The 21,147-nt window shown below is 59.8% G+C and overlaps 1 protein-coding gene across 1 annotated transcript in view; it reads left to right on the top strand.

Moving 5' to 3' along the window:
• CSPG4 (chondroitin sulfate proteoglycan 4) overlaps window positions 1-20,377 on the top strand; it is a 34,037-nt gene extending 13,660 nt beyond the window's left edge. Inside the window, exons 2-10 of the mRNA XM_029951416.1 lie at window positions 4,624-4,787; window positions 5,885-9,424; window positions 10,674-11,156; window positions 11,514-11,690; window positions 13,331-13,529; window positions 13,610-13,744; window positions 13,872-14,038; window positions 16,845-17,028; window positions 17,351-20,377. Of these exons, the coding sequence (XP_029807276.1) occupies window positions 4,624-4,787; window positions 5,885-9,424; window positions 10,674-11,156; window positions 11,514-11,690; window positions 13,331-13,529; window positions 13,610-13,744; window positions 13,872-14,038; window positions 16,845-17,028; window positions 17,351-19,191 (6,890 nt within the window). The 3' untranslated portion in view covers window positions 19,192-20,377. The remainder of the gene's footprint in view (window positions 1-4,623; window positions 4,788-5,884; window positions 9,425-10,673; window positions 11,157-11,513; window positions 11,691-13,330; window positions 13,530-13,609; window positions 13,745-13,871; window positions 14,039-16,844; window positions 17,029-17,350) is intronic.
• Window positions 20,378-21,147: the final 770 nt, after the last annotated feature.

Raw genomic sequence — 21,147 nt, 5'->3', positions numbered from 1 at the left:
GAATTCAGTTTTTGTGGAGAAGGATTTAAAATCTTTCTTGTGCTTTTTGTCTCCCCCAGATTAGTTCTTCTTTTCCATGGCTGCGTTACTGAATTTGAGAATGAATGAATGAATGAATGAATGAATGAATGACTCTGGGTCCCCCTTCTGTCCCCATCCATCTCTCACCTCCTGCTCCATCTCAGTACCACTGGGTCCACCTCCCCAACATATGCATGTCCAGGTCTCCCACTGCCCACTTTCGCCCCCAGGCCCTGGGCACGCCCCACTGGCCATCCTGCCCAGCAGCTCTGACTACCAAACTTCCTCCCTTATAAAGTCAGGCGGGAGCAGACACCCAGGAATGCTGCTGAGGCTGCCCATGACGCATGTTGGCTGTAGGGCTGCCTGGCTGCCCCCAGGCAACCAGGAATGTGCTGCGAGCAGGGCACACAGGGGCTGATTGCCTGGGAGTCGGGTGGGGTAGGGGGTGCCTGCATGGGCGGGGCTCAGACAGGTGGCTGGGCCAAGAACTGCAGGCTTTCTGCTTCTCTTTCAAGTTGCTTCTCCCCTGGAGCCTCCGTTCGTCTGTCTGGAGGGGGAAAACCAAGCACCTTACTGCATGCTAAAATAGTGGAGAATTTTGATACTGTGGAATCCATCACCCAAGGACTGGGGTGCCCAGGGCTGGGGAGGCAAGAGGCCCTAGGCCTAGCTGTCTAAACTGGGGCAAGGGTGGTGTTCCCAGTTACAGAAAGGATGGGGCAGGGGAAAAAGAGAGCCAAAGGCAAAGAAAGACAGGGAGAGGCAGAGACAATGAGGTGGCTAAGTGGCCAAGACTGAGACAAAGGAGATTAGGGACAGAAGAAGGGAGAAACAGTCTGGCTAACACCAGGGGTTTTCAAGACTCAAAAGGGTCAAGGTCTGTGGCAACCCCCACCCCCAGTGCCTGGACAAAGGGTCTATGCTTGAGGCCCAGCCCCTGGCCAGCCTGGGAGAGCACGGTGGGAGTCTGATAGGCAGAGACACTCCCCACACAGTGACCCCTTGTCCTTGAGCACACTGACAGGTGAGGGTAGAGCATCATGAGGGAAGTAAGCCTCCTGCTTCGAGTCCCCAGAGGCAGGACTCAGGTCCCCATTCAGAAACACTCTAGGAGTGCCCTTGGGGAGTCCGGAGATGCTTGCAGGACCTGCACCCTGCCAGAGGGTGGCTTGCTGGGGGACATTGGCCCACACTTCAGTTCTCCATCTGAGAAGGGGCTTGGGGGGAAAGACACGCTCTTTCTGTGTCCCCAACCCTCATCTCAGGAAGAGGGATGGAGCCACTCTGCCCTGGCCCAGACAGAAGCTCCCTGTCCGTGGTCAGGAAGGGTGGGAAGTTGTGGGAAGTTGTGGGATGCTCCACCTTCGGCAAACCTCTGGGCTGGATGGACGGGGGCCGGGCTGTGGGGTGGGAACCCTGCAGGAGCACACGGTTTCTTTCATGGAGCCAGGCCCAGCCAAGTCACGGCGGGCGGCGCCGAGGGGCAGGACAGGCCTGGGCACAATCGCTGCTCTGTCCTGGCAGCTCCTGGCCCACACGCGCACACATGCACAAACACACAGCCTTATGCAAACCCCAGACACACCCCCAGCCACCCACACACTGGAGCACACACACAAGTAGACATCTACATAGTCCTGGACACCCACCTACCTACCGTCTTTCAGGTAGAGAAACCCAGATGTGTAGCATTCTTCCTGCCCCTCCCACTTATCCCCCAGGTCCCTTGGGGCACCCTGGCCCCCAACCATGCTGAAGGCTTGGCACCACCCAGGCAGCTCACACTGTTAACCCTCTGCATACCCCTATCTGAGAGCAGATCCCCAAACCAGAAAGGGAAGAATCCCCACAGATAGGAGGAAGGACTGGGAAAGTGAGGTCGACTGGGCCCCTTCTCCTGGCCCAAAGGTCAGCCCACACAGCTGCTACAGGCCTGAACTGGTGTTTGATGAATCATGGGTCTTCTTGACCCAGGAGAGTCAAGGGCAAGTCTCCAAGCAGCGCTGATGACTTCCCTCCCACCCCCACTGCCCTGGGGTCCCAGTCAAAGCCACAGAGGCTGGCCTTTGCTACTTTTCTCTCGACTCCTCTGTCTTAACTGTCCCAGAGCCTGTACATCCCTGCTGCTAGTCTCTCGCTTGGCCTTGCTGCCCTTTGAAACCACCCATTCCTCTCCTTCTCTCCTCCACACCTCCCCAAGGAAGCCCTCTGGGATTGACTCCTAACTCACTTCTTTATCTTGCACTGCCTCTTCATTCACAGCCCCTCTCCAACTATCTCCCTGGACAGAATTCTGGGTTCTTGCAACTGTGGCCCATCAGAGACGATAAGGGGCAGCAGAAGGAGACCAGGAGATGGGGAGAGTGGCACTGTCAGAGTTTCCAAACCCCTGGCCAGCAGGACCTCAGAGGCCTATTTTGGGGTGAGAGGGGCTGCCTGGCCTGTGCACTTCCAGCAGCACAAGGCAGCTTGTGTGAGCGCTGCCCTGCCCAGCCCCACAGGAAACAGCAGGGCCCAGCCCCTCAATAGGCTCATTCAGACCCCAGCTCTCTGGAAAGTACCTCTACTTCCTGCCGCCCTCCCACTCTGGCCTGGAAAACCAGGCCAAACAGGCTGCTGCACTCCCCTTCTGGAAGGGGGCTGGAGGCAGGTGGTTCAGTGGTTAGAGCCAACCATCTACTTCACTTCCTGCCTGGTGCAGGCCCTGACCATGACCATGTCCCCGCACCCATCCTCAACAAAAGGGAATGTGGATGGGTGTGTGAGCTCACCCCCACTCAGGGGAGGGAGACTGACTCCTTCCCTGTGCACAGCAAGCAGGTGCCTGTTTAGCTTTCTGGGAGACAGAACCCTGGTCTGTACTGTTTGCCCCTTTCCATGGTATAAATATTCCCACCGGGCAACCTCACCTGGCTTGCAAAAACCCTGAAAATTTAACAATCAACTCCTGGCAGCTGCTAAGAGCTCCAGCCCGCCGGGGGGATGGCTCTGTCCCACGGGGGCCGTTCCCCCATCGTCCTTGCAGCTGCCCTCAGTTTAGTGCACTGCACTTTGTTCTTAAGGGTTGACGCCCTTGCAGATATGGTGCCTGCCGCATGTCAGTGCCCTGTTTGCCTCTCCCCGGCACCACGGCCCGCTGGGTCTGCTGGGTTTTGTGGTTCTCGTCTGATTCCTTCTGCCCCTCAGACGAGTTCTGGCATTGCCAGCAAGTGCTGGCAAGAGGGGGCTAATGGAAGGGGTTTCGAATCAGCCCAAGAGGAAGAGCATTGTTGTCCTTGGACATCCGTCCGGACTCCTCCAGTGGCCGATGCCACATCCTCAGGCCCTTTTCAGCTGTGCCGGCTGGCCAGGGGCACGTGTGTGGGCCGGTGCCAGATCATCCCCATCAAGACCACGAGCCTTTACTCGCTCACCCAGGGCTTAAGGGGAGCCCAACAGAAATGAATCCCTTTTTTAACCCATTCCCGTCTCCCCTCCCTTACATAGCCCTGGACATCTGGGAACAGAGTCAGAGTCATATTTGGCCCTAATCTCTGTGAAAGGAATAAAATTGTTGCAGCTGGTCAGAGGTCAGGGAGGCTAACTTTGGGAAGCTGTCTGGAGGAGGTGGCAGCTTAAGAAGAAAAGGTACCCCAGTGTGGGACAAAAGGGGCCCTGCCTGCACCGTGACCACTAACCTTGGGAAACCGTTGATCTGGCCTGCTCAGGCTATATGAACTTGAGAGGCCCTCTGGCCTGCTCTTCAAACCTTCAGCCCCTCCCAGGCCTTGTCTTTAGATGGACCCAGGCTTGGAGAAGTTGGCGGTTGTTCCCAGCCATGGTGGAGACAGTAGGGCCGGATCTGAGCACTCACCAGGGACTATCACTAGCTTTGTAGCAGGAAGCAATATGAGTGATATAGTAAGTTTTTTGGCCCATTTGGGGTCCAGCACTGCACATGGTCTCCATCTGGCCTCAGAGCCTTTGCTCCTTCGTGGACTCAAGCAGACTGGTAGCCACCCCCACCCCCAAAGACAGCTGGGAGCATGACTCAGGAGAGGAGCAGAGATGGGTAGGCACCACCTCAGGCCCAAGCCGTGGCCACAGCCCACCCACAGAGGTAGGTCATGGCATGGGAAGCACTGCCCAAAGCATGGGGCATTTCATAGAAGGAATGTGAGCAGGGATCAGTTTGAGGTAGGAATTGTTTTCCCGGAACTCTATTTTGGGGGCTTTGACCACCAGGCCAGGCAACACAGTGAGGGATGGCTTTCCTTTAGGCCAGAGAGGGACTAGACCCAGAATGGAGAATCCTCTAGGGCCCAGGGGAGGCAAGTCAGAGCTGGCGGAGACCCCTGATTCCGGAGAAATGCTGAGGGGGAGGCCTGCATAGCCCGCACTGGCTAGGTCTGCCGTCCTGTGGATCCAGGTCTGGGCTGGACACAAGTGAAGCGGTGCCTTCTGGTGCCAGGACCAGGCAGGTGACGAGGCAGCGCCACATAGAACCGTGCGGCTGCACCGTTGCAAAACCCCCTCCCTGCAGCTGGCCCATGCTCTCTGCAGCACCTCTCCTCCTCCAGGGGAGAGCCTGAACTTTGACCCTGGCTCCCTCCCTCCCAGCCTCCTTCTTCGGTGAGAACCATCTGGAGGTGCCTGTGGCGGCAGCCCTGACCAACATCGACCTCCAGCTGCAGTTCTCCACACCCCAGCCCGAGGCCCTGCTTCTCCTGGCCGCAGGCCAGGCTGACCACCTCCTGCTGCAACTCCACTCTGGACGCCTTCAGGTCAGTGATGTCTCCCGGCCAAAGGCCTCCAACAGGCTAGGTGACCTTGTGTGAGTCACTTTCACCTTGGGGTCTCTAGGTCTCCACTGTGCAACAGCAGCTCCAAAGGTGTGACTCCCAGCACAACCCTGTGCTTGACCACACCGCCTGCCTGCAGCCTGGCCCTTGAATGGTCTGTCGCTGCCACCCGCTCCCCCCTCACTCACTCCACTCCCTCTGCTGGGTCCTGCTTTGCCCCAGCCTCCCCTTGAAGTCTCAGTGTGGACATCCCTTCTTCCAGGAGGTGTCCCCTGGTGCTCACCTGGGCTGCGTCCCTCTCCTGGGCTCCAGCAACCCCTGTGAATCCATGTGTCCGAGCACCAGTCACCCAGCAGCTCTGTTGTCCATTCATGATGGTAACAACCAGTCTACCAAACTTCTCCATTTTTCCATTTCATCCTGCAAGTTACCACCAGCTTTATTAGCAAAGAGTCTTCTGGCTCTCTCTTTGAGCCCCCCTCCCCACTTCCACAAAGAGTTTGAGAACCTAAGGGCTTAGCCCACATTTGGGAAAGCCATCGGCTTCCACATGGTGGTGGGGAGAGGACTATGGCTGGCCATCCATCTGCTGCTGCTATTGCTTCTCATTGCCACAAGGTGTCACTGTTGAACAAAGGCCAGGTACAGCCAGGCACTGAGGCTCTTCCTCTGCCAGGTACCGTGATGCCACATCCCGGTGGAGGTGCTCCATTCTTGGACCCCCAAGGCCACAGTTCTTAGTTCTGCGCTCTTTCAGTTCTCTATTCTGCCACCACCAATCTGGTGTGGGAACACCACACCAGAGCCAGTTCTGGGGCCAAAGCCATAGAGAGCAGCATTCTTCTCTCCCTGAGGATCCCTCACCCCAGGTCAAGGAGCTTTTGTTTACTTAACCTCCAAAACAGAGTATCTGATGGGGCACCATCCCTGAACAGTGACCCCCCAGGTGTCCACGGGATTCCCGGGTGCCCATTATTCCAGGGGTGAATCTTCTGGATGCCAGGTGACTTTTCTGTGCTTATAGGAAAAGCGGATGCATCCAAAGTGCTGCCCCCACTCCATTCCTCCTGTCTCCTCAGGTCAGACTCACCCTGGGCCAGGAGGAGCTGAAGCTAGAGACCCCAGCTGAGACGCTGCTGAGCGACGCCATCCTCCACACCGTGCAGCTGACCATTTCAGACAGCGAGGCCTCACTGTCAGTGGACGGGCTCCTGAACGCCTCGGCCGTGGTCCCGGGAGCTCCCCTGGAGGTCCCCTATGGGCTCTTCCTGGGGGGCACTGGGAGCCTCGGCCTGCCCTATGTGAAGAGAGCCAGTCGACCCCTGAGGGGCTGCCTCCACGCCGCCACCCTCAATGGCCGAAACCTCCTCCGCCCACTGACACCGGACGTGCACGAGGGCTGTGCTGAAGAGTTTTCTGCCGACGACAGCGTGGCTCTGGGCTTCTCTGGGGCCCACTCGCTGGCTGCCTTCCCTGCCTGGAGCACTCGGGATGAAGGCACCCTGGAGTTCACACTCACCACTCGGAGCCAACAGGCACCCCTGGCCTTCCAGGCGGGGGGCCGGCACGGGGATTTCATCTACGTGGACATCTTTGAGGGCCACCTGCGGGCTGTGGTGGAGAAGGGTCAGGGCACGGTATTGCTCCACAACAGTGTGCCCGTGGCCGACGGGCAGCCCCACGAGGTTGGTGTCCGTGTGGATGCTCACCAGCTGGAAATCTCCGTGGACCAGTACCCCACACGCACCTCCAACCGTGGGGTCCTCAGCTACCTGGACCCACGAGGCAGCCTCCTCCTTGGGGGGCTGGACGCAGAGGCCTCTCGCCATCTCCAGGAACATCGCCTGGGCCTGGCCCCGGGGGCTGTTGGTGTCTCTCTGCTGGGCTGCCTGGAAGACCTCACCATCAATGGCCAGAGGCAGGGGCTCCGGGAAGCCTTGCTGACCCACAGCATGACGGCCGGCTGCCGGCTGGAGGAAGACGAATATGAAGATGACACCTATGGCCCCTACGAAGCTCTCTCCACCCTGGCACCCGAGGCTTGGCCAGCCGTGGAGCTGCCGGAGCCCTGCGTGCCTGAACCGGGGCTGCCTCCTGTCTTTGCCAATTTCACCCAACTGCTGGCCATCAGCCCGCTAGTGGTGGCCGAGGGCGGCACAGCCTGGCTCGAGTGGCGGCACGTGCAGCCCACCCTGGACCTGAGTGAGGCCGAGCTGCGCAAATCGCAGGTGCTGTTCAGTGTGAGCCGTGGGGCGCGCCACGGCGAGCTGGAGCTGGACATCCCGGGTGCCCAGGCGCGGAAAATGTTCACCCTCTTGGACGTGGTGAACCGCAAGGCCCGCTTTGTCCACGATGGCTCTGAGGACACCTCCGACCAGCTGGTGCTGGAAGTGTCGGTGACCGCTCGGGGGCCCGTGCCCTCCTGCCTGCGGAGGGGCCAAACTTACATCCTGCCCGTGCAGGTAAACCCCGTCAACGACCCGCCCCACATCATCTTCCCACACGGCAGCCTCATGGTGATCCTGGAACACACGCAGAAGCCGCTGGGGCCCGAGGTTTTCCAGGCCTACGACCCAGACTCTGCCTGCGAGGGCCTTACCTTCCAGCTGCTTGGCACCCCCACTGGCCTCCCTGTGGAGCGCCGAGACCGGCCCGGGGAGCCAGCAACTGAGTTCTCCTGCCAGGAGCTGGAGGCGGGCAGCCTGGTCTATGTCCACCGTGGCGGTCCTGCCCAGGACCTGACGTTCCGGGTCAGCGACGGGCTGCAGGCCAGCCCTCCCGCCACACTGAAGGTGGTGGCCGTCCGGCCCACCATTCAGATCCGCCACAACACCGGGCTGCACCTAGCCCAGGGCTCTGCTGCACCTATCCTGCCCACCAACCTGTCAGTGGAGACCAACGCCGTGGGGCAGGATGTGAGCGTGCTGTTCCGAGTCACTGAGGCCCTGCAGTTCGGGGAGCTGCAGAAGCAGGGGGCAGGGGGAGCCGAGGGTGCCGAGTGGCGCACCACGCAGGCATTCCACCAGCGGGACGTGGAGCAGAGCCGTGTGAGATACCTGAGCACCGACCCACAGCATCGCACAGAGGACACCATGGAGCGCCTGGCCCTGGAGGTACAGGTAGGCCAGGAGACCCTGAGCAATCTGTCCTTCCCAGTGACAATCCAGAGGGCCACAGTGTGGCTGCTGCGGCTGGAGCCGCTGCACACTCAGAACACCCAGCAGGAGGCGCTCACCACGGCCCACCTGGAGGCCACCCTAGAGGAGGAGGCAGGCCCGAGCCCCACTGCCTTCTACTATGAGGTGGTTCAGGCCCCTAGGAAGGGTAATCTTCGGCTACAGGGCACACGGCTCTCAGATGGCCAGAGCTTCACCCAGGATGACCTGCAGGCCTATCGGGTGACCTACGGGGCCACAGCACGTGCCTCGGAGGCAGTCGAGGACACCTTCCGTTTCCGTGTCATAGCTCCACCACACTTCTCCCCACTCTACACCTTCCCCATTCACATTGGTGGCGACCCGGACGCCCCCGTCCTCACCAACATCCTCCTCTCAGTGCCCGAGGGTGGCGAGGGCGTCCTCTCTGCTGACCACCTCTTTGTCAAGAGTCTCAACAGTGCCAGCTACCTCTATGAGGTCATGGAGCAGCCCCGCCATGGGAGGTTAGTCTGGGGGGGGGCAGAGGACGAGGCCACCACGGTGACCTCCTTCACCAACGAGGACCTGCTGCAAGGCCGGCTGGTCTACCAGCACGACAACTCCGAGACCACAGAAGATGACATCCCATTTGTGGCTACCCGCCAGAGTGAGGGCAGTGGCGGCATGGCCTGGGAGGAGGTACGGGGTGTCTTCCGCGTGGCCATCCAGCCTGTGAATGACCACGCTCCCGTGCAGACCATCAGCCGCATCTTCCACGTGGTCAGGGGCGGGCGGCGGCTGCTGACGACAGACGACGTGGCCTTCAGTGATGCCGACTCTGGCTTTGCTGACAATCAGCTGGTCCTGACCCGCAAGGACCTTCTCTTCGGCAGTATTGTGGCCGTGGATGAGCCCACACGGCCCATCTACCGCTTCACCCAGGAGGACCTCAGGAAGAGGCGAGTGCTGTTTGTGCACTCGGGGGCCGACCGCGGCTGGATTCAGCTGCAAGTGTCCGATGGGCAGCACCAGGCCACCGCGATGCTTGAAGTGCAGGCCTCAGAGCCCTATCTCCACGTGGCCAATGGCTCACGCCTCGTGGTCCCTCAAGGAGGCCAGGGCACTATCGACACAGCTGTGCTCCACCTGGACACCAACCTAGACATCCGCAGTGGGGAGGAGGTCCGCTACCGCATCACGGCCGGCCCACACTGGGGGCAGCTGCTCCGGGCCGGCCAGCCAGCCACAGCCTTCTCCCAGCAGGACCTGCTGGACGGGGCCATTCTCTACAGCCACAATGGCAGCCTCAGCCCTCGAGACACCCTGGCCTTCTCAGTGGAGGCGGGGCCCGTGCACACAGATGCCACCCTGCAAGTGGCCATTGCCCTAGAGGGCCCACTGGCCCCACTGCATCTGGTCCAGCACAAGAAGATCTATGTCTTCCAGGGGGAGGCGGCTGAGATCAGAAAGGATCACCTGGAGGTAAAGGACTGGGGCCCAGAGAAAGGGGGCCCTTCAGGTCATAGGTGCTCGGATGTTTGGGGATGAGCCCATGGTGACTCCTGGGTTGGGTGTGTGTCCACGCCTTGGGGGTGCATGTTGTGCATGTTGTGTGCCTGAAAGTTTCTGGGGGAGTTTGTGCATCTGCCTGTGAGCTGTGTGGGCCTCCACATGCCATGTGCACACATGTCCATGCTGTGGCTAACTGTGCAGGTTCCCGCTCCCTCCCCCCCAACCAGCCCATGGACTCTCTGCAGTGGAACCTGAGAATCTGTATTCTAATAGTAAGTTCCCTGGAGGGCTTTCATGGGTGCAGACTTACAGACTTAGAGCTAAATCCTCAGCTCTTTCCCAAGACCCCAAACCAGGCCCCAGGACCTGGAGAGAGCTGTTGACCCTCCAAGAACCTCACAGAGCAACCACAGGCCATCTAGCAGACCTGCCAACTTACGGTGTGACCTCAAGCCAGCCCTTGCCTCTCAGATACACTGCCAATTCCAGATACACTGCCAATTTCTGAGCCGCTTGTGGTTCTGATTGTCTGGATTTGGGGCTGACTTTGACTAAACATGTCTGGCATCAGAAAGGCTTTGACATGAAGGAGGCAGCATTTAAGCCAGTCTTTGAAGAGTCTGGGGTTTTAACACGGAATGAGGAGACAGTATTCTAGGCAGAGGGAACAGAATTCCAGAACACAGACAAGCATTGCAGGCAAAGGCACAGAATCAGGAATGTGAATTTGGGAGTAGTGTGCCCTTTTGTTGCCGGACCATCAGGTGAGGGAACACCCGGTGGCCTTTGGGCCGGACGTGGGTCTTAAGCTCTGAAAGCCCTATAGTTAGTTGGTGGAGACTGGGCTTCTCTGCAGGATGGAGCGCTCTCTGGTGGTGAATGGTGGTGATAGCAGGGGCAGGATCAGCTCGAGTATGTGCGTGCGTATGTGTTACACGCATTACTTGTGAGATGTACGTATCTGCGTGATGATATTATATGTCTGTGTCACTGAATCTGGGGGAGTTGTGACTGTGTTCACGCAGCCCCTCTAACCGGCTGCATGTCTCGGTGCTGTGTGTGTGAACCTGAGTGTGCGTCTGAGTAAGCGGTGGTGTCTGGGGGCACTGCCCGGGGGAATGAGAGGGACATGGAGGCCGAGGCTGTTCTGGCCACTGAGGGGCCACGACAGCCTCCCTCTGTGACCCCTGATGGCTCCTCGTGACCCCCTGTTCACCAGGCAGCCCAGGAGGCGGTGCCACCGGCGGACATCGTGTTCTCAGTGAAGACCCCGCCGCGCGCCGGCTACCTGGTGATGCTGTCCCACGGCGCCTCGGTGGCGGAGCCGCCCAGCTTGGACCCTGTGCAGAGCTTCTCCCAGGAGGCAGTGGACGCAGGCAGGGTCCTGTATCTGCACTCCCGCCCCGAGGCCTGGAGCGACGCCTTCTCCCTGGATGTGGCCTCAGGCGTGGGCGCTCCCCTTGAGGGTGTCCGTGTAGAACTGGAGGTCCTTCCTGCGGCCATCCCACTGGAGACGCAGAACTTCAGCGTCCCCGAGGGAGGCAGCCGCACGCTGGCCCCTCCACTGCTCCGAGTCACCGGGCCTTACTTCCCCACGCTGCCAGGCCTTGACCTGCAGGTGCTAGAGCCCCCCCAGCACGGGGCCCTGCGGAGAGAGGAAGGTCCTCAAGAGGGGACCCTTGGCGCTTTCTCCTGGAAAGAGGTACAGCTATCAGGGAGGCCCTGGGGGTACAGCCCCGCTCTGAGGCAGAGTGGGGGAAGCCACAGGGACGCCCAGTTTGGGGTGTACGCAGAGAGGCAGGGTGCTCACATTTATGAAACACCTCTGCTTCAGGTGCGTTGTGTCCCTCCTTCCTCTCTGGTCATATAGAAAGGACTGTCCCATTTCCTTCACTCTGGGAGAAATGGTTGTCCCCATTTCCACCTGCAGAAACGGAAGCTCTGAAGAAGTTGGTCTCCCCCCACACCCAAAGGCAGAGCATGAAGGGTGCTGGGCCTGAGACCGTCTCAGGTCTCAAGCCTGCTGGGGCCTGACCTTCAGCCCCGGGTCTGCCCACAGGTGGAGCAGCAGCTGGTCAGCTATGTGCACGACGGGAGTGAGACACTGACGGACAGCTTCGTCCTAGTGGCTAATGCCTCAGAGCTGGGCCGCCAGAGCCATCCGGCGGCCTTCACCATCACCATCCTGCCCGTCAACAACCAACCCCCCATCCTCACCACAAACACGGGCCTGAAGGTGAGAGCTGCCTGGGATCACCTCCTACCTCCCCCCACAAAGAGAGGCCCAGCACATAGCTCCTTTCTCTGAGCCCGTTTCCTTTTCTAAAATGGGGACCATGCCACATACCTCACTAGGTTGTTGGGAAGAGAGAAGAGCTATTGCACTGAAAATAGAACACAGGTATGAGAATTTTATTGAACACTTGAAAGTGCAGTAGGCAGCCTTCTGAATGGTCTTGCTGTTCCCTGGATTCACCACCAGCAGAGGCTCCTTCTACGGCTCAGGATCAAAACTGAAGAAAGTGCTTTCAGGCCCTTAAGGGTGGACTCCAGGTGGAGAGTGGTTAAGGTCCCTACTTTGGCCCACAGCAAGAGAAGCCACAGCTTGGCTTCTTTCTCAAATGCCTGCCCTTTACATCCCTGCAGAACAGTGGTGCCCTCATTCAACAGAGGTCAAAGCTAAGGCCCAGCCAGGGCCAGGATTTCTCTGTGGTCACAGATGTAGTTGCTAGTGGAACAGAACGGGCATGACTTGACCAAGATCACACAAGATAGTGGATGGGCAGGGCCTGGATGCTGGCTTCTAGGGTCAACAGCACTCATAGGAGGATTCAGAAGAACCTGACTTGGGCCATCTGTGACATGAGGCACTGGACATCTTTGGTGGTAGAGAATGTACCTGTGGGGAGTGGTCCAGTGGTGGGGAGGTCAGCAGAGGGGTGGGGTACAGGCTAAAGGCTACTCTGGAACCACAGGCAGGTGGTGCAGTGTGGCATCCTGGCCACCAGGTGGTGCTGTCCACCGTGTGTATGCCAGGAGACCAGGGCATTGCAGTCCCCCTTGCAGAGCTTCCCGGCCACCCACCCCCCCACCCCCCCCACCCCCCCCGGGAAGCCTAGGGCTAGGAGAAGGTGCCCTGGAATCCCAGAGGGCTCAGTTTTCCAGTAATGGAACCCTCTAGCCCAACACTGCCCAAGTTGCTGACCCAGCTGGGGTTGTGTTACAGGATCCAAGAAATGGGAGCCTGCCCTGCTGGCAGGTGGGAGGAGGCCTGAGGGGGGCTCCTGTTCTCTGAGCACGGGGAGGGGCTGCCCACACCCCTCACCCACCTGGTTAGGACTTGTGATTGCACTGGAAACACCTCATCCCAGTGCTGCTTCAGTGCCCTGGGACGGGAGCCAATAGAAGAGGGCATCAGCCTCTCCAGCCCTCTGCACCTCCCAGGCCTTTCCTCACCTGCCAGGGGAGCCCATTTACAAGCAACCTGCCGGGGGAGGAGGGCAAAACTCACCGTTCTCATAGTGTGCCCACTCCATGCCCACACTCACTATGGAGGGTCTAAAGGGCTGGGGGTCTCCGAAGGGAGAGAACCTGGTGAGGGTAAGAGCTGGGGGCCTCTTGAGGGAGGGGGACATGAGCTGGCCTTGAAGGACAAGACGGGATTAGGGCAGACAGAGAGAAGGGAGCCTGAGCCCTGGGCTGAGAGGGGAGGGTGAATGGCGTGGAGGGCCTTTGTGAGGGAGAGCCCAGAATGGCATGGGCCTCGATGATAGCTGAGGGCCTGAGCCGCAGTGTGATGCCGATGGCTCAGGGCCAGGGAGGAACGAGGTGGGGAAGCTTGGGGAGGACAGAACCTTCACAGGCCTGTGTCCCCAGATGTGGGAGGGGGCCACTGTGCCCTTCCCTCCGGAGGCCCTGAGGGCCACAGACAGTGACTCAGGACCGGACGACCTGGTCTACACCATCGAGCGGCCCAGCAACGGACAGGTAGTGCTGCGGGCGGCACCGGGCACCGAGGTCAGCAGCTTCACACAGGCCCAGCTGGACCGCGGGCTGGTGCTATTCTCACACAGGGGTGAGTGCTGAGAGGTGGGGTGCCCCGGGGATGGGGGGTCACCATGGGCCAGCCTGACCCAACTTCACCCCTATCCTCAGGAGCCCTGGACGGAGGCTTCCACTTCAGCCTCTCCGATGGCGAGCACGCTTCCCCTGGACACTTCTTCCGCGTGACGGCCCAGAAGCAGCTGCTCCTCTCACTGGAGGGCAGCCGGATGCTGACTGTGTGCCCAGGTGCGTCTGCGAGCATGGGCATGCCTGTAGGCCAGGGGACACGCCAGGGTCACGCTGCCTCCTAGCCGTCACGGGCCTCGCCCTGGCACCTGGTCAGAAGCCAACAGGCCCCTTATGCTTCTCACAGGGTCGGTCCAGCCGCTGAGCAGCCGGAGCCTGAGGGCCAGCTCCAGTGCAGGCACCGACCCCCATCACCTGCTCTACCGCGTGGTGCAGGGCCCCCAGCTGGGCCGGCTGTTCCACGCCCAGCAGGGCAGGGCTGGGGACACCCTGGAGAACTTCACTCAGGCGGAGGTAAGGGCCCAGCTCTCTACCGCCACCACTTAGACTCCATTCAGTTGTGGTGGCCCCCTCCGCTGGTGCCAATGGGCACCACTCCCACACCGTGGGCAGCAGACGCTCCCTGGCCCCACCAGGCTGTGCAAGCCTCACCCTCCCAGAGTCTGGGGGACAGAAGGATGCAAGAGGTCAGGGCTACTGGAGCCCAGAGCTGGGAGAAGGTCCTGGGGCATGGCTTCCAGAAGGAAGCTGGAGGTGGACCTTAGGAGCTGGAAGGGTGCAGAGGTGCGAGCCTGGGGCTCAGGTCAGGGGCCCGCCAGAAGTAGAGTGGACCCTGGGAGCTGATGAGCTGGAGCAGAAGTGATGCTGCCACCTTGCTTCAGGGCATAGCTGTCCCAGAGCACAGCAGGTGCCACCAGGTGAAAACTGGAACTCTCAGCCACTTGAAGAGGGGTGATAGTAGTCGCTGGGAGCACAGAACTCTCTGTGCTAAATATACTGCTGGGGCCCGCAGCCATCACTTAAATTAATATCCCTTCTAAATGGAGGAGGGGCCCTGAGTGCTGGTAGCTGTGGCGCTCTCCCAGAGGGAGATGGAGAAAGGTCTCATGTCAACATCCCCCAGGCCCAGGTCTTCTGTCTCACGAAGCCCCAGCTTCGCGCAGGTCCCCTCCCACCATAAGATATTAGGCAGGCTGTTGGCTGTAGCAGCTGTGCACCCTGGGTCCCTGGAAGCCTCTGTCATCTGATGCCTATGAAGGAGGAGGGGACAGGACCAGGACTCTGGCATCCCTCCCCCACCCACCCCAGGCATATGCCAGATGGAAGTGAATGGCCACCAGGGGGCTGGCAGTACCACCCAGCGAAGTTGGAAAGAAGCTTCATGGCAGAGACGCTGTCCCGATTTGGGGGCAGGGGGCAGGGCAGGGCTAGGCTGTGTCTTGGCGGCATGCTGTCTGAGTTGGGTGGGTCAGAGATCGGTGTCCCATTTTGCAGATAAGGAAACTGAGGCTTAAGGAGATGAGGCAGCTATTCGGAAGATGTGACTAGCTAGTAAAAGGCAAAACCAAGATTATGGGTTCTGACTGCTAGTCCAAGATTTCTTTCGCCAGAGGACGCGGTTTGTTCCCAGAGCTCAGAGACCCCCTCCCTGTCTTGCCTGTGATTTGCCTCACCCCCAGCCAGATGCCTCCCACCCATAGAAGCTCCTTGCACCCAGGCATCCAGCCTCCGCCCCACTCCTTGGGCCTCCATTTCCTCCCTGCCACCCTTCAGCCTGGGCCAGAGGTTATGGCTACAGTCCTGCAGGCCACATCTAGCCCACAGATGTGTTTTATTTGGCCTGCACCACGCATTTAATATTTTTAAATGAATGGTCAATATATCACCTTTGGGGGATTTCACACACACACACACACATGCACACACGCACACACGCACACACGCACCCGTGATTTCCAGGTTCTTATAAGGCTGTGTGTTTCCTCTGACTGCAATCAGCTGAAGAGCTGCCGCCCCTTTCAACTGGGCTGTGCTCCCCCTTTAGAACTGGTGATCCCCCTTCAGAGTGGATGGCTCCCCTGTTAGCTGGGGTACTGCTGTCTAATTCATCACAACCCCACTCTCCCAGAGGCTCTGGCATGCGGGGACCCCAGTTTCTGTCTCAGTATTGTGCAAGTCCTGTTTTCCTCCTAAAAGGGAAAAACAAAAAATAAGCCAAGAGGACACGTTGAATTAGCAGGGAGGTAGCAGGCTTCTTTATGGAAGCGAGGAATATTCCTAGGTGTTTAACATGCAGACAGCCATGGAGAACAACAGGTGTGGCTGGAATGGAGACACTGGTGGTGGGAGAGGTAGGAGACCAGGTCTAGGAGGTGAGGTCACAGGGGTAACTGGGTCAGATCTTTGCACTAGCTCACTCTGGCTTCTGTGTCAAGAACAACTGTAGGGGGAGGGAGCAGGGGCCAAAGCTGGGACACAGGAGGCTATGGAGATAATCCAGGGCAGAAGTAACAGTACAAAAGAGAAGGAGGAGTCAGGGATGGCTCCAGGGGTTTGAGCCTGAGCCAGTGGCCACACAGAGCTGCCAATCATGTGAAGTGGCAGGGACCAGGAGAGGTGCACAGGTGGGGAGTCTGTCCCTATGCCCAGAGCAGCCAGAAAGCAAGTGGAAATGTGAGTCTGGAGTTCAAGAGAGAACAGCCTGGGGGAGGTTCGTGACTATTCTTTATGGAGTTTTGCTATGAAGGAGAGCAACATGGGGGAAGGAGCGACAACTATTGGTGGAAAAAGTGAAGTCACAAGTTTTTTCTTTAAGATGGAAGAGAATAACCACGTGGCTGGGTAATGAGGAGACTGTTCCCTTGGGGGGATGGAGGGATGGGGGGGGATTGTCACCATAACAGAAAGAAGGGAAATGGTAAAACTGGTGTCTTCGGTGAGGAAGAAGAGCAGGGACCCAGCGCAAAAGTGGAAGGACCAACTGTTGAGAGAAGCATGGATAGAACTGTGCTTTCCCCAGGGGCTCTGACAGATGAGGTGATTTGCCTGAGGCAGCAGAGCCCAGATTGGACAAGGCACAGGCTGCAGAGCCAGTCTCCTCACTGCCACACGATTGCCAACATTGACCCACCAAGCTGGTGAGGAAGAGCATGGGTTACTGACTTAAAGCGAGGCATAGCCAGGAGAGCGGAGAGTGAGGCTGGGCACCCAGAGTTCATCAAGGCGACTGGAGCACTCAGTGCCAGTGCCACCCTGGAAGCCGGCTCTGGCCCCCACAGGCTGAACCCGCCTCTCTTCCCAAAATGGGGTCTCCCCACAGGTGGATGCCGGGACTGTTCTGTATGAGCACCAGATGCCCCCTGAGCCCTTCTGGGAGGTCCACGACGCTGTGGAGCTCCAGCTGTCATCACCCCCAGCCCCTGATGTGGCCACCACCCTTGCTGTGGCTGTGTCTTTTGAGGCTGCCTGTCCCCAGCGCCCCAGCCGCCTCTGGAGGAACAAAGGTGATCAGCAAAGCAAAGTTAGGGGGACACCGGTAGGGCGGGGGGGGGGGGTGAGGAGGGGGAGAGGGGCACAACGCTAGGGTCAGCAGCTCCCATGTCAGTCCCCAGGACCTGGAAAGTTTACAAGGAGAGTGGGCAGGTGGGGATGCTCTGCGGTCAGGGAGGAGACCTGGCCCTTATCCTTTGGGGTACCCTGAGCCTCACCCTGGGGTCCCTGATCTAAGGAAAGAGTCACAACCTTGCCTCAGGAGTCCTGGTCTGAGGGTCTGAGGTCTCTCTTCAGTGGACACAGGACCTTCATAGCTATATGTCCCACCTCCAGGTCTTTGGGTCCCCGAAGGCCAGCGGGCAGACATCACTAGGGACGCCCTCGATGCTTCCAACCTCCTGGCCAGCATTCCACCATCCCAGAGCCCAGAGTATGACGTACTCTTCCAAATCACACAGTTCCCCACCCGGGGCCAGCTGCTGGTGGCTGGGGAGCCCCTCCACGCCGGGCGGCCCCACTTCCTGCAGTCCGAGCTGGCCGCGGGGCAGCTGGTCTACGCTCACGGCGGCAGCGGCACCCAGCACGACGGCTTCCGCTTCCGCGCCCACCTCCAGGGCCCAGCGGGGGCTTCCGTTTCCGGCCCCCAAACCTCCGAGGCCTTCGCCATCACGGTGCGGGATGTGAACGAGCGGCCACCTCAGCCCCAGGCCTCCATGCCGCTGCGGCTCCCCCGGGGCTCCCGTGCCCCGGTCTCCCGGGCCCAGCTGAGTGTGGTGGACCCTGACTCGGCCCCCGGGGAGATCGAGTACGAGGTGCGGCGGGTCCCCCTCAACGGCTTCCTGAGCCTGGCGGGGGCCGGCCCAGGGCCCGTGACCCGCTTCACACAGGCCGACGTGGACGCGGGGCGGCTGGCCTTCGTGGCCAACGGGAGCAGTGTGGCCGGCATCGTGCAGCTGAGCGTGTCTGATGGGGCCAGCCCTCCGCTGCCCGTGGCCCTGGCCGTGGACGTCTTGCCATCCGCCATCGAGGTGTGGCTGCGTGCGCCCCTAGAGGTGCCCCAGGCCCTGGGCCGCGCCTCGCTGAGCCGGGAGCAGCTGCAGGTGGTGTCAGACCGGGAGGAGCCGGACGCAGCGTACCGCCTCACCCGGGCGCCCCGGTTCGGGCAGCTGCTGGTGGCCGGGCGGCCGGCCACGGCCTTCAGCCAGCTCCAGGTAGACCAGGGGGAGGTGGTCTTCGCTTTCACTAACTTCTCCTCCTCTCGCGACCACTTCAGCGTCCTGGCGCTAGCCAGAGGTGCCAATGCATCAGCCACCGTGAATGTCACCGTCAGGGCGCTGCTGCATGTGTGGGCGGGTGGGCCGTGGCCCCAGGGTGCCACCCTGCGCCTGGACTCCACCGTCCTGGATGCGGGGGAGCTGGCCAACCGCACAGGCAGTGTGCCCCGCTTCCGGCTCCTGGCAGGCCCCCGGTATGGCCGTGTGGTCCGCGTGCCCCGGACCAGGCCGGAGCCCAGGGACAGCCAGCTTGTGGAACAGTTCACCCAGCGGGACCTTGAGGATGGAAGGCTGGCTCTGGAGGTGGGCCTGCCAGAGGGCAGGTCACCAGAAACTGGCCCCACAGGTGACAGTCTCACTCTGGAGCTGTGGGCACGCGGTGTCCCCCCTGCGATGGCCTCACTGGACTTTGACACTGAGCCTTATGATGCAGCCCAGCCCTACGGTGTGGCCCTGCTCAGTCTCCCCAAGGCTGCTCAGACAGAAGCAAGGAACCCAGGGAGCAGCACCCCCACAGCCGAGCCAGGCCCATTAGCCTCCAGCCCCGTGCCCACTGTGGCCATGACAGGCTTTCTGGGCTTCCTGGAGGCCAACATGTTCAGTGTCATCATTCCCGTGTGCCTGGTCCTCCTGCTCTTGGCACTCATCTTGCCCCTGCTCTTCTACCTCCGCAAACGCAACAAGACAGGCAAGCACGACGTCCAGGTGCTGACCGCCAAGCCCCGCAACGGCCTAGCCAGCGACACCGAGACCTTCCGCAAGGTAGAGCCAGGCCAAGCCATCCCACTCACTACAGTGCCCAGCCAGGGGCCCCCACCAGGGGGCCAGCCTGACCCAGAGCTCCTGCAGTTCTGCCGGACACCCAACCCTGCTCTCAAGAATGGCCAGTACTGGGTGTGAGGCCTGGCCTGGGCCCAGATGCCAGTCGGGCCAGGGACAGGCTTGCTCAGGCCCTGGCCCGATTGCTCCCATGGCCTGGTGCTGTCTGAGTATCCCCAGAGCCAGAGATACCTGGGGATATCTGAGGTGGAGGATGCTGGGAGGAAGTCCCGGGAGTGCAGGACCAAGTAGAGTCAAGAGCTGGAATCTCCCCAGCTTTCTCCATGCCTGGAGAGTGGCAAGGGAGCCAAGGTCAGAGGCAGGCTTAGAGTCAGTTCCCCTGCCTTGGAGCTAGTCTGGGATGTCAAAACCAGAGTGATCTCCTAGATACATCAGGACCCTGGATCCTGGGCCTGTGATCTTGGTAAGTCACATCTGACCCAGGCAGCTAAGAGGTCAAGGAGAAGAGAGGGTAGGGAAGACAAATGGGGATCCCTGGCTTTTCCACTCCAAGCCAAGGCTCTCTTTGTCTCTGCCCCAGGTTGACAGGAAAACTTTTCCCCTGGTTTTTTAGGGAGATGGTATTCCCTGGAGCAGAGGGCAGGAGGAGAGAGCCCCTCCACTCTCTAGGAGACATAAGCCAGTAGAATAATATATTCAGGGTACAAGGTAGGGCGGGTTACTCTGGGATGGGTTTATTTAAGAGGAATTGCAAGGAAGCTATTTAACAGTGTTGAGCTAGCCCAGACTGATGGAGGCCCTGAGAGTGTGGGATGGACCAGGGTCTGAGGCCAGTTCATTCCCAGGGCCCCGCCTTGATGGGCTGAGGGCTAGGTAGGCAGTATGGGTCTATGGCCTGAGAACAGGTGGGGCTGGGGAGCATGTAGGGTCTCAGGCCAGGGGCCACTGCAATGCCTGTGCTCCCCAAAGGACTGGGAGTGTGAGCAGTTGGGGGCACTCAAGTCCATGGGGCCTGGATAAATGGTGCTTTGGAGGTTCTGGACAGCTGTGTCTCATTTGTCTGACCCTGCACTGGGCCCTTGTCCACACCAGCCTGTGCACCCCTGGGGGCAGGCCATCCCTCCAGGGCTCAGCAAGCAGGCAGGACAGGGCCACTCAAGCCCTAAATTTCTACCTCCTGGGGCCTTTCAGATCTCTTCTGCCCCTGCCTGTGTAGGCAAGTGGGTCAGTCTTTGTGGGGTGGGCCAGGCCCTCTCCAAGAGCTTAAGGAAACCATTAAATCAGGAGATATACTCAGTGTCCCTGCCACAGATTTCTTTCCCTGAGGTTTGGGCTTCAACAGCCTTGTCCCTCCCCACTCTCAAGAGGTTGGAGTAGCAAAGGTGAAGAGACCGAGGGGGAGATAGGGATCCCAAGGCTGGGGCCTGATGCTGCTGGAGAGACAGATAGGCCGCTGCAGGTGCCTTCCCTTGGCTCGCTGAAGAGTTTCCCAAGGAAGGTTTCTCTTGGTCTCCACCGCCAACAAGACCACCAAGGGTGCTCCTTCTCAAAGGCAGAGTAAGCAGCAAGGCTTCTGAAAAGCCAGCTGTCCCAAGAGGCTGTCATCTGGATAGAGATGGAGTTGAGACACAGGGTCTCCAGAAGACCCTCTATGAACTGCTATGGAGCTGTCACTTTCTGCCCCTCTCCCTTTTGAGGGTCTTCCAGGGTGGTAGGCAAAAAGGACAGATTCTGGGTCCCAGGTGACACTGTCCTGGCAGGAAGTTGATGTCCTCAGAGAAAAAGCAGCTCTTGGGGTGGGAGCTGGCAACCTGAGCACAGCCAGATTGGGGGTGGAGAGCCCCAGCCAGCCTTTGTCAGCTGACCAGCGTCTGGGGACCAGAGTCACCTCTTCCCTGTGTCATCTGAACCAGGTACTAGGGCAAGAGAGGAAACTCCTTCCTCTCCACTGTGCTGCCCCTACAGCTCCCTGCGGGGACGCTTCTCAGTGCCCCTTTCACATCGTGACATCCCCTTAGATCCTCCTTCACTCACAGGATTTGGGCAGGACATCAGGAATCCTGGTCTATCACTGCT

The sequence above is a fragment of the Suricata suricatta genome, chromosome 9 (assembly GCF_006229205.1).
Source record: "Suricata suricatta isolate VVHF042 chromosome 9, meerkat_22Aug2017_6uvM2_HiC, whole genome shotgun sequence".
NCBI lineage: Eukaryota > Metazoa > Chordata > Mammalia > Carnivora > Herpestidae > Suricata > Suricata suricatta.
Note: the sequence above shows the minus strand (reverse complement) of the source record. Positions and strands in the feature narration are given on the sequence as shown.